The following is a 13159-nucleotide window of genomic DNA, read 5'->3' on the forward strand; positions in this document are numbered from 1 at the left end:
TTTGTAATTTGGTCCAATTTTTTCTTTTAAATGAGCTTCACTTTTCCACCCAGTTTTATCGAGATATAATCAACATAAAACATTGTGTAAGTTTAAGGTGTATAATGTGATAATTTGTTATATGTATATACTGCTAAATGATTGCCACAATAAGACTAGTAAACACATCCATTACCTCACACAGTTACCATTTATTTTGTCAACCTGGTGTGAATCTTTGACAAAATTTCTCTATTTTTCAAATCAGAAATCAGTCTGTTAAAATACTCCCTCTCTAGAAGTTCTAGAGTCAGGTTTGATATATTCTATAAATTAGAAAATCAGTTCCAACATTATCTCAACATCTTCCATCTAACACAAGATGGTACATACAACTTTTGTTCCTAATCATAAAGTCGTCTGCTTAAAAATGTTAGTGACTTCCATAGGGCACCAGGTGGCTCATCTGATTCAGCGTTCAACTCTTAAATTCTGCTCAGGTTGTGATCTCATGATTCGTGGGATTGAGCTCTGCATCAGGTTCAAACATGGAGCCTGGTTGGTATTCTCCCTTTCTTTCTCCCTTTCTCTCTCTCTCTCTCCCATTCCCCCTCACAATAAACAAATAAACATTAAAAAAAAATATGTTAGTGACTTCCTATTAGCTATGCAATAAAACCTAACTCCAGCACTTACCATGGCTCCCCTGTCATCCCACCTCAGCCTCCTTCCACCACTACTCCTGTTAACGTTCTTGGTGAACTCAGTATCCACAGAGCGGATCCATCCCTCATCAGTCTTTCACGACCTCACCTCCAACGTGCCCCAATGACCCAGTCTCAGAAACATGCCCTGGACTTCATCATCGCATAACATCGGATATGGGATTTTAGTAGGGGCTCTATAATTGATAAATCTATAGTATTTACTGAAGGTGTAAAGAGAACAAAAGCAGCAAGAATGTGCCCAACATTTTTGGCTTCAGCATCTGGTAGAACGGAATTATACGGTTTACCGAGGTGGGGAAAACTATGAGAGGAGTAGGTAGGGATGTGAGAATGAACATTTTGGGATTTGGGTTAGGTCTGAGATGCCCATAAGACGGACAGTAAGCAGCTAAATGCATGGGTCTGGACTGGTGATAGAAATTTAGGAAACTTCAGTGTCTGGAATTTAAGGCCATGGGTCTCAGTGGGATCACCCAAGGATTAAACCTGCTTCAGGGGAGCAGAGTCAAACCAATGTTTAGATATATGGAATAGCATCCAACCATGACTGAGAAGCACTGGCTAGTGAGGCAGGAGGAAAACCAGGGATGTGTGGTCTCATGGAAGCCAAGTATAGAAAGTACTTGAAGAAGGACAGTAAACTATGTCAAACACTGCTGAGAGGCTGAATCGGAGGGGGGCTGAAAACTAACTATTAGATTTGGGCAAGATAGACGTGATGAACAGACTTAACAAGACTGATTTCAGTAGCGTGCTACGGATAAAAGTTTATTTGGAGGGGGTTCAGAGGAGATTGTGAGAAAAGGCAGTGTTGACCGCAAGTCTAGACAGTTCTTTGGAGGAGTTCTATTCTAAAGAAGACCTGGAAAATATGGCAGAATTTGGAGGGGGGTGAAAGGTCAAAGGAGGGCTTCTTCAAGATGAAAGACAAGGTAGTTTGTTCATATAATGAAGAGTTCTGATGCAATAAAGAGAGAGAATGGATTAGGGCAAAGAGAAAGGGGCAAATTGCAGGGATGAAGTTCTTGAGAAGTTGGCCTTAATCGTTCCACTGAAAAAATACTGAGTGTTGACTGCATGCCATGCCCTAATCTAAGCACATGGGTGCAAACAGGGCAGAAAAGAAGCAAGGACTGTGCACTCATTGCAATGGCAGGAAAGGGTGAGTAGGTGTAGGCACAGACGCAAGCCGTTCAATAGGTTTGGTTGTGAAAGGATATGCCTTCGGACTGCTCCCCCCGCCCCCCCCTTCGCCCCACAGTGCAGTAGATATCACAGATGGTATCCGAGAGTAAAACAGAAAACACGGTGTTTGGAGATTTGAGAAATATAATTTGGGCAGTGGGAGAGTGAACTGATGAGCTCATATGTTAGGACTGCTGGCACTTTAGGTCCGAGGTTGGGCATTTATAGCACAAGCAGCCAGTAAAACCTGGTGTTTTCCTCTAGCCTCGTTTAGTGAGCCAGGCTTTAAGCGCAGAGCAGAGGTAGAGCGGGATTCAAATGGGATTGGGCTCTTCCCATAAGTGGCCTGAGGTGATCTCTGAAAATGGTTCGCTCTTCCCTTGACCCGGAAAACCCGACAAAATCATGCAAATCAAGAGGTTCAAATCTTCGCGTTCACTTTAAGAACACACGGGAAACTGCCCAGGCCATCAAGGGTATGCATATCCGAAAAGCCACCAAGTATCTGAAAGATGTCACTTTGCAGAAGCAGTGTGTGCCATTCCCACACTACAATAGTGGAGTTGGTAGGTGTGCCCAAGGCCAAACAGTGGGGCTGGACGCAGGGTCGGTGGCCCAAAAAGAGTGCCCAATTTTTACCGCACGTGCTTAAAAATGCAGAGACTAATGCTGAACTTAAGGGTTTAGATGTAGATTCTCTGGTCATTGAGCACATCCAGGTGAACAAAGCCCCCGAAATGCGGCGTAGAACTTACAGGGCTCGTGGTCGGATTAACCCATACATGTGGTCCTTACTGAAAAAGAGCAGATTATTCCTAAACCAGAAGAGGAGGCTGCACAGAAGAAAAAGATATCCCAGAAGAAACTGAAGAAACAAAAACTTATGGCCCGGGAGTAAACTCTGCATGAAATACATGCAAATAAAAGTAAAAACAGGAAAAAAAAAAAACAGACAAACAAACAAATGGGATTGGGATGTCTTCAGGAAAGTGACAGAAGGAGAGAGGAGCCATCAGAGTTCCAAATATGCACAAAGAAGTGAATATAATTGTGGGTCCTGTCATCTAAGATGCGGAAAGATAACTGAGGCTATGAAGAGGGTAATTTCTCACGGGGTCAAATAATTTTTGAAATGGGATTCTAGAGGGATCAAGCTGGAAAGACAATAAACGAAATTATCCCTGACTCTTCTTTTTCTCCCAACTTCAGCAAATTCTATAGGATCCACTTTCAACATAAGCCTAGAATCTTCTCCGCTGCCACCCTGGTCCTAGCCCACATCAGCTATATCTTGCCAGGATTACTGCAATAGCCTACTGACTGACCATTCTACTTCCATTTTCAACTCCCCACAGTCTTGCCTCCATATAGTAGCCAGATTGCATCAAATAGTAAATCAGACCACCCTACTTACCACCTCAGTTCCTCCAGTGCCTCCCCATCTTCCCCAAGAACAACAAATCCAAAGTTCTCACCACGGCCGGTCAGGTCCTTCCTATGTGATCTGGCCCTTGGTTGTTTCCCCAAAGTCATTATTACCTCTCTCCCCCTTGCCCACCGCAAGCCACTCTGGTATCTGGCTACTTCTCCCACAGGATTAACCACACTAGGGTCCCCAGGCCTTTGTACTTACTATCTCTTCTTCCCAGAAGCTCTTCCCAAAGATATTCCCATGTGGTGTTCCCACACTTCATTCTGAGATCTGCTCTAATGACACCCTCGGAGAGCCCCCTCTTGAAAACTCAATCTCAAAAAGCAGCCCGTCACTCTCAAACTCTTACTAGCAGTTTATTTTTCTTCATAATGTGCATCACCACTGTGTTATATTATACTTGCTTACTGCTGTTTCCCCACTGAGGAAAGGTAAGCCTGTGAGATGCTGGATATGTTAATCAACCCGATTGTGATGGCCATTTCACAAAGAAAACGGAGGATTTAAATATGTACAATTTTATTTGTCTATTACAATTTCAATAAGGTTGAAAAATTAAATAAGGGAACACAATCCACACCATATAACTCATCTTTTGATTTCTATTTTCCTTATTCATATCAATGAGAAAAAAAAACTTTAAAATTAAAAACCAGATCAATTTTGAGGTAGCTCCTTTTCCTACTACAGTATTTCCTAATACAGTATTGTGTATTTTGAGTCCCAGAGGACTAAGCTAATATGGGAACATACTTTTAAAGAGATAAGAAAAAATATTCTCAAATCAAAACCTGGGTTTTTATTAGAGGACTAAAAAATTATGGTAGTACATTTCCCATTTTTGACCAACTGTTATCCACCCTTTTCTCTGATGTTATTTACGTGGGGAAGGACAATAAATTTTGACGAATGTTCTCTAAGCAGTAACGCATTTATGCATTGACCTAATTCTACTGAAATTTCTTAGATTAAAAAATGGTTTCTAAATCAACACGTGTCCATCAAACTTTAAGTCCATAGTACTAAGTAAAATGAATTTAAAAAACCCATATAAGTCAAAATCTCTCCACATTTTTATCTGCTCATGGGGCATCTATTACTGAGAAAATATATTTGCCTTAAGTAGTTTGTACATACTACAAGAGATGGCATGAGAAGAAAGACAGCCAGGGTAACACAGCATCTCCAAGTGAACTGACCAGTGCTATAATATTAAGTCAAAGTGCTGCTTCTGTTCAATCTTCCTGAGAAACACTGACTGCTTGTGAAACAGTGACTTTTGCCTGTTATACTTAGAGCTCTTGTTTTAGGATCTGAGTGGGTTCTTGGTCATGAGAAAAAAAAAAACCCCAGAAAACAAAAACAGGACCTTCAATTTTTCTACCCAAAAGAGAATATTCAAAATGCACAAATATACTGACTGATTGTGACCCTTTAATGAATTCCTTGAATCCTAACCTTACCTTTTTTTTTTTTTTTTAAATTTTAGACTAACTGTGACTTGCGGAAAAGTTGCAGTCATAGTGCTGAGAATTCCTGTGAACCCTTTACCCAGCTGCCCACAATGTTAACATGCTAAATAATCATGGTACCTTGGTCAAAATTAAGAAATTGACATACCATTATTAACTGAAACCCTGTTTTATTCTGATTTCACCAGTGTTTCAACTTATGTCGTTTTTCTGTTCTGGGACCCAGTCCAGGTTCCCATGTTGAATTGGGAAGCCTTACCTTTTGATCTGTTTCTTCATCTTCGTTTTGATAATCATCGCAGAGGGGGTTGGTACTGGCTGCAAAGGTCGGCCCCTGGGAGTAGTACTGTGAACTTCGGTAGCCATCCCGCCTCAGCTTATCACATTCTGCAGAGGGTACAGTCCAGGGAAGGGGTGGGGGAGGAAGGGCGTAAAAAACCAGAATTTGTTTGCTTCTCTTTATTTACCTTTTCTAGCAATATTTTCCTAGGCGTAAGATTTCAAAATAATCATACTATTAATAATGAAAATGATGATCAAAACAACTAAGAGTTAGTAGATTACACACTACATACCATGTTCAAATGCTTTAATGGGATGATTACCTTTAGACTTCACAACAACCCTCTGAGTCAGGTTTAGAGTAATTAAATTATTTTCTCAGTAAATGTTATACAGATAAGCAACGGACTCAGAATATGAAACCAGGTTCTTAATTACTGTAATTGTTTATGCACGGCAGTGGATGATGCAACTGCTCATCAAAAAATACAAAACTTCGGGGCGCCTGGGTGGCTCAGTCAGTTAAGCGGCCGACTTCGGCTCAGGTCACGATCTCGCGGTCCGTGAGTTCGAGCCCCGCGTCGGGCTCTGTGCTGACCGCTCAGAGCCTGGAGCCTGTTTCCGATTCTGTGTCTCCCTCTCTCTCTGCCCCTCCCCCGTTCATGCTGTGTCTCTCTCTGTCTCAAAAATAAATAAACGTTAAAAAAATTTTTTTTAAAAATACAAAACTTCTCGCGCTATGCTTCTTATAGATTCCTCAGCTGGAAGGGACACGAGAAGTCACGGATTACAATGCCCTCATTTTATTTTTAGTTCTCAACCTAACTTTGATGCCAAACAGGCTATAATCATTGAGTGGAATTTAATGTGAAGCCGGGTGGCAGTCTGAGCCGTCTGCCAGACTACAGAGAAATACCTGGCACCGGCAAGTGGAAGGTAACCAGAAGCATGGCGCCCTGCTTCGCAGCAAGGCTGGGGCCGTCGGCTGCTCAGAGACCAGCGGTTCTCATCGAGGAGGGACCACTGTGCTCATTGCAATTACTCGGATCAGTGGGGGCAAGTGCAGCAAGAAAAGTATTAGTGGCTTTTTAAAGCCCCAAGAGATTTCTTAGTACCCAGCCAGCACCTTAGAGGAGGGTTTGCCTTGCAAAAGGGTTCACTCACCACAGGGTACCTTTAAATATCCGGCTCATAAAGGAGTGTGAAATGTGTTTGGTTTGGGAAGGGTTCCCCTTCGCACAGCATGACAAGACTGTGCACCTAATGGCACCGAAGTAAAGTAGGGCATCTTCAGAGTTCCTCTGTAACAACACTAGGATCTGTGATTCTTCTCAGACAGGAGATGACGAACGGTCACTTTAGCGAAAGGATAAAAATTCTCCAACCGGGGGAAAAAAAGATGCTTACTCTCCTTTGCTACTTCACAGTGGGAGTGAATAAAGTTTCCCACCCAGAACTGCTAATCAGATTTTTAAAAACCCCATGAAAATAGTCATGAGGATCTTTTAGGATGTCAAACTAACTTTAAAAATGCATTATGTCATCACAAGATAGCTGCTTCAGTTACTTAGGAGCTAACTAATTTGTGGGCTCAGCTTGCAACCACTCTTAATATGGAGTAAAAGGGAAACTTTTTTTTTTTAATTTTTTTTTTTTAACATTTATTTATTTTTGAGACAGAGAGAGACAGAGCATGAATGGGGGAGGGGCAGAGAGAGAGGGAGACACAGAATCGGAAACAAGCTCCAGGTTCTGAGCCATCAGCCCAGAGCCCGACACGGGGCTCGAACTCACAGACCGTGAGATCGTGACCTGGCTGAAGTCGGACGCTTAACCGACTGCGCCACCCAGGCGCCCCAAAGGGAAACTTTTTAAAAAAAATTCTGAAACTTCCAGAATACAACTTATTTTTAATGGGGATTTATTCATATTAATCTCTTTTCAGTGAGAAATATTTTCACATTTTTTCCAACATTAGTAAGTTTTCTAAAAAAAAAAATGTAAACAGAATGGTCAGAATTCTACTTTCCTTCTACAGAGAGAATATTACACAAAGCGTGATTAGTGTTTTTCACTGTTCTGTGTAGTTTTGGGATTCTGTAAGTATTTGATTTGATTTTCTTTAATTAATTACCTTAAAGTTAGGAGAAAAAAGTAATACTCAGTAGTTTTGCATTTCACTAACTTGTGTTGCAAATTAACTCTTCTGTGGTCCTATCAGCTGACGTCTCCTAAGGGTTCAGGGTGAACCTTGTGTAACAAACCAATAAAAACTGTTACCACTTTAGAGGGAACACACCTCAACATAAAATGGGCCACATATGAAAAACCCACAGCTAGCATCATATTCAATGGCGAAGAACTGAGAGCTTTTCCTCTAAGATCAGGAACATGACAAAGATGTCCACTTGTATTCAACATAGTACTGAAGGTCCTCGCCACAGCAGTCAGATAAGAAAAAGAAATAAAAGGCATCCAAGTTGGTAAGGAAGAAGTAAAACTTTCCCTGTTTGCAGACAACATGATACTATATACAGAAAGCCCTTAAAGACTCCACCAAAAAACTACTAGAACTGATACATGCATTTAGTAAAGTCACATAATACAAAATTAATTATGGAAATCTGCTGCATTTCTATACACTAATAATGAAGTAGCAGAAAGTGAAATTAAGAAAACAATCTCATTGACAACTGTACCAAAAAAGAGTAAAATATCTAGAAATAAACTTACCAAGTTGGTGAAAGATCTGTACTCCAAAAACAATAGAACACTGATGAAAGAGACTGAAGATGACACAAATAAATGGAAAGATATTCCACAGTCATGGATTGGGATAACTAATATTGTTAAAAAGTCCATATTACCCAAAGCAATCTACAGATTTAATTCCTTTCCTTTCAAAACACCAACAGCACTTTCCACAGTAGAATAAATAATCCTAAAATTTGCATGGAACCACAATAGTCTCAGAAGAGCCAAAACATTAATAAAAAAGAAGAAGAAAACTGGAAGTATCACAATCCCAGATTTCAAGATATACTACAAAACTATAGTAATCAAACCAGTATCATTCTGGCACAAAAGCAGAATTATAGATCAAGGGAACAGGATATAGAGTCCAAAAATAAACTCATGCTTTTATGGTCAATTAATCTTTGGCAAAGGAGGCAAGGATATGCAATGGGAAAAAGACAGTCTCTTTAACAAATGGTGCTGGGAAAACTGGACAGCGACATGCAAAAGAATGAAACTAAACCACTTTCTTATACCATACATAAAAACAAACTCAAAATGGATTAAAGACCTAAATGTGAGACCTGAAACCATAAAATTCCCAGGAGAAAACTTAGGCTGCAATTCTTTGACATCAGCCATAAAAACATTTTTCTAGACATGTCTGTCTCTTCTGGGAAGGGAAAGAAATGCAAAATTAAACTTTTGAGAGTACATCAAAATAAAAAGCCTTTGCACAGTGAAGGAAACCATCAAAAGAACAAAAAGGTAACCTGCTGAATGGGAGAAGATATTTGTAACTGATATACCCAGTAATTGGTTAATATCCAAAATATATAAAGAACTTACACAATTCAACACCACCACCACCAACCCCCCCCGAAATAATCCAATTAAAAAATGGGCAGAGGATACACACAGACATTTTCCCAGAGAAGACATCCAGATGGCCAACAGACACATGAAAAGATGTGCAACATCACTCATCATCAGGGAAATGCAAATCAAAACTACAATGAGACATTACTTCACACCATCGGAATGGCTAAAACAAAAAACTCAAGTGTTGTCACGGACATGGAGAAAAAGGAATCTGCATGCACTGTTGGTAGGAATGCAGACTGGTGTAGCCACTGTGGAAAAATAGAATTAGCATAGGATCCAGTAATTCCACTCCTGAGTTTTTAAGCAAAGAAAATAAAAATACTAATTTGAAGAGATATATGCACCCCTAAATTTACTGCAGCTTTATTTACAATAGCCAAATTATGGAAGCAACCCAAGTGTCCATCAATCAATGAATGGATAAAGAAGTGGTGTGTTTGTGTTCGTGTGTGTGTACACACACACACAGACACACACACACACACACACACACACACACACACACACACACACTGGAATACTATTCAGCCATAAAAAAGAATGAAATCTTGCCATTTGCAACAACGTGAATGGATCTAGAGAGTATAATGCTAACTGAAGTCAGTCAGAGAAAGACAAATACCATATGATTTCACTCATATGTGGAATTTAAGACACAAAACAAATGAACAAAGGGAAAAAGAGACAAAAAGAACAGACTCTTAAGCACAGAGAAAAAACTGGTAGTTAGCAGAGGGGAGGTGGGTTGGGATGGGTAAAATAGATGAAGGGAATTAAGAGGACACTTACTGTGATAAGCAACGAAGTATAGAATCGTTGAATCATTATATTGTACACTTGAAACTAATATAACACTGTATGTTAATTATACTTGAAATAGAAAAGTAAAGAGTTAAATGCAATCAGCCACACATATACACACACACACAAAGTTACCACTTTGTATCTACTTATGTTATAATTCATTATTTTCAAATACTTGACAAACAAAACAAAATAAAAAGTGAAGGCTAAGGCCCTTTTAAATATATATTTTTAAGATTTTATTATTTTATTTTAAAGCTTACTTATTTTGAGAGAGAGAGAGAGAGAGAGAGAGAGAGAGTGTGTGTGTGTGTGTGTGCATGAGCAGAGGAGAGGCAGAGAGAGAGAGTGGGAGAGAGAGAGAATCCCAAGCAGGCTCTGTGCTGTCAGCAGTTTGTGAGATCATGACCTGAGTTGATATCAAGGGTCAGACTCTCAGACGACCAAGCCACCAGGTGCCCCTAAAGATTTTACTTTTAGGTAACTTCTCCACCAAATGTGGGGATGGAACTCACAACCCTGAGATCAAGAGTTACATGCTCTACCAAAAAAAAAAAAAAAGTTACACACTCTACCAACTGAGCCAGCCAGGTGCCTCAAGCCAAGGCCCTTTTTTTTTTTTTTAATTTTTTTTTTTTAACGTTTATTTATTTTTGAGACAGAGAGAGACAGAGCATGAATGGGGATGGGGCAGAGAGAGAGGGAGACACAGAATCTGAAACAGGCTCCAGGCTCTGAGCAGTCAGCACAGAGCCCGACGCGGGGCTTGAACTCACGGACCGTGAGATCCTGACCTGAGCCGAAGTCGGACGCTTAACCGACCAAGCCACCCAGGCGCCCCAAGCCAAGGCCCTTTTAAACGAAGTCCTTCTGTTGTTCCACTTAGTCTTTTCCCCTCACTAATAGACCCTACAAGAAGTATAAGTTTAAAATTACAAGCTTTTATAATATTGAAAATCTTTTTCATGTATTGGGTACCCCGTCAGATGTGTTTGAAAAGATTTCTTGCTGGAAAATAAGGAAGGGCTGTTGGGCTGGATCATCTCTAAAGCTGAGACGAGTTCTGATGTTTTTGGCAATATTAAAAATAGCTGACACGACTGGGTACACATTACATCTTAAAAGACCAAAACACTGCAAAATTATTATCCATGAAAGTATGGAAATCTGGCAAATATTAGTACTTCCACCATCACCTTTTGAGCCTAGTTTAAGAGACAATGCCCCTTTTTTCCATAATGAAGCTTGCGTCACAGAAATGTTTAAATAGTGGGATGTCAACTGAATTAGGATGCCGGGTCTAAGGTGAGACTGGGCAGCATACATTTATGGCAGATGACCAATGTTTTCACTCTTATCAAACTTCTGAAATCTAATAAAGTCATCGAATTCCACTGTCACTTGTCTTATTCCAACGCTAGGGGAAATCTAGGAAAATCTCCTCTTGTCAAGTTGCAACAGCTCTCAGTTTCTAAAACCATGGCTTTGTTCATTAAATAGAGTTTATTGTCTGGAGAGTGAGATATAAGTAAGTGCAAGCCATCATGAATAAACAAAGACCTTTCCAACATTAAACTGAGAATAACTGCACGGCAGAGCATACTTTAAAGCGAGCCACGCCAGCAGCTACAGGCTAGAAATGAGATACTAAATGTAATGGAAGATCTACCTTTAACACATACTCCTCTTGCAACAGAAATTTGGGCTAAAGCCGACCTATTGTTCTCACGGTACTGCTTGGAGAAAGGGATCACTGTTCGTTGTATCCTCTGGTTTCTCAACCATAAATTTCCTCCTCTTTCCTTTCATGTCAAACTATTTTCTTTAGTGCAAGAACAGTGGACAAACATTCCTTGCTAGACCAAAGTTTTAAGTACAGAAGAGAAAAATAACGTCATACCACTGGATGGTCATTTAACCATCTTACGAATTTAAACCTTTCTTGGCCTCCAAACTTTCATCTATTTCGCTATATTAGACTGTTCATGTTGCTATTTTAGACATGTTAAAAGAGTCTATCTACTAAAGAGACTTGGGGGTACCTGTGTGGCTCAGTTGGTTGAGCATGTGACTTGGGCTCAGGCCATGATCTCACAGTTGTTGAGTTCGAGCCCCACATCAGGCTCTGCGCTGACAGCACGGAGCCTGCTTTGGATCCTCTGTCTCCCTCTCTCTCTCTGCACCTCCCCTGCTTGTGTGCTCTCTCTCAAAAATAAACAAACCTCTAAATAAAATAAGTAAAATAAAGAGGCTTGGAGGAGTTATTCAACATAATCTTCTCTGCTGGAAATCCTCAATGAATTTCCATGCTCCGTGCTTTACTTTTCAGTTTACGGAATCAGTCACAATTAGCTAGAATATGCAGCGGTTACAAATAGTTCCCAAACTTCAGTGGCTTCAGAAACTAGGAGAATCTTTGGTGCACGCTGTCTTGGTATAAGTAGAGCTAGCAGGAACTCTACTTAGCACAGTCACTTGGGGACTGCAAAGAGCGAAGTACTTGTCTTCATCGGTCACATGGCAGCACGGTGAGAACGTGGTGACTCTCACACTGGCTCCTAGGGCTTCTGCCAGAAAGCTTTACTTTCTTTACTGACTCTACTCTCATTTCTTTGGCCAAAATAAGCCATGTGACCATATCTAACTTCAGAGGGGACTAGAACGGGCAATCCTACCTCGTGAACGAGGAGGGAGAGGAGAATATTCAACAACTATTCAAGTGACTCTTCCAGACAGGGATAACGCTGAATCTCAGATTTTCCGGATCCCTGCTATGCTTATTTCATGTTTACTTCAATCCTTCTTGGATGAGGTTGAGAGGCTTTTGGTGAGGAATCTGCAACAGCAATGAAAAGCTACTCTCTGTGTTTCAGGAACAGGAAGTTAACTATTGGGAGGGATTCTACATGGGGAAGCAGTGGAGTGTCTGGAATCAAGACAGACCTGGCCGTACTAGGGGACGTACTAACTGTGACGTCTAGGGGACAACGCTTGAACCTGCTGGAAACTCGGATTCCACCTCTGTAAAGCCAGGACTTTACTCAACTCAGTCTCGGAAGCTGTCATGAGATTCATTCAACAAACAACTCTGAGAGCGCTGCTCTCTGATGAGAGAGCTGAGGTAAGGATATGTCAGGACTTTGCACAGGATCCTCCCCATGGCCAGTACTCAGAAGATGGACACCGCTTCCAGAATCTACCACATAAACCATAACTACCTCAAACTCTTCTACTTTTAAAAGCCAGCGAGCAAGTCCGCAAGATGTGCTTGGCTGCACAATTCTTCAAGATACCACAATTTTACCAAGCCTTTGGCTATATCTTTACCAAAATATCATGAGGCTACATTTCTTTTCCTAAGAAGATGTGTTAGATACTCCTAACCCCCGGTACCTGTGAATGTGACCTTATTTGGAAATAGGGCTTTTCCAGATGTAATCATGTTAAAGTGAGGGCATTAGGCTGGGCCCTACTCCAACAAGACTTATGTCTTTATAAGAAGAGAAAACAGAGATCATGGGCCATGTGGAGACACAGAAACATACACACACAGAAGGAAAAAAGCCCGTGAAGACAGAGGTAGAGATTAGGAGTGATGTAGCCATAAGCCAAGGAATTTCCAGAGCCCCCAGAAGCTGGAAGGGCAGGAAGGGATT

The 13159-nt window shown here is 40.8% G+C and overlaps 1 protein-coding gene and 1 pseudogene across 7 annotated transcripts in view; one reads left to right on the forward strand and one right to left on the reverse strand.

Annotated features, from left to right (window-relative positions):
• Nucleotides 1-13159, reverse strand: part of NHSL1 (NHS like 1) — a 242504-nt gene that overhangs the window by 34128 nt on the left and 195217 nt on the right. For all 7 annotated transcript variants that reach the window (XM_043592454.1, XM_043592453.1, XM_043592450.1 and 4 more), the window contains exon 3: nucleotides 5056-5183. In XM_043592454.1, the coding sequence (XP_043448389.1) occupies nucleotides 5056-5183 (128 nt within the window). The remainder of the gene's footprint in view (nucleotides 1-5055; nucleotides 5184-13159) is intronic.
• On the forward strand, nucleotides 2007-2790 carry LOC122490026 (annotated as a pseudogene).

This window comes from Prionailurus bengalensis, chromosome B2 (genome assembly GCF_016509475.1).
Source record: "Prionailurus bengalensis isolate Pbe53 chromosome B2, Fcat_Pben_1.1_paternal_pri, whole genome shotgun sequence".
Lineage (NCBI taxonomy): Eukaryota > Metazoa > Chordata > Mammalia > Carnivora > Felidae > Prionailurus > Prionailurus bengalensis.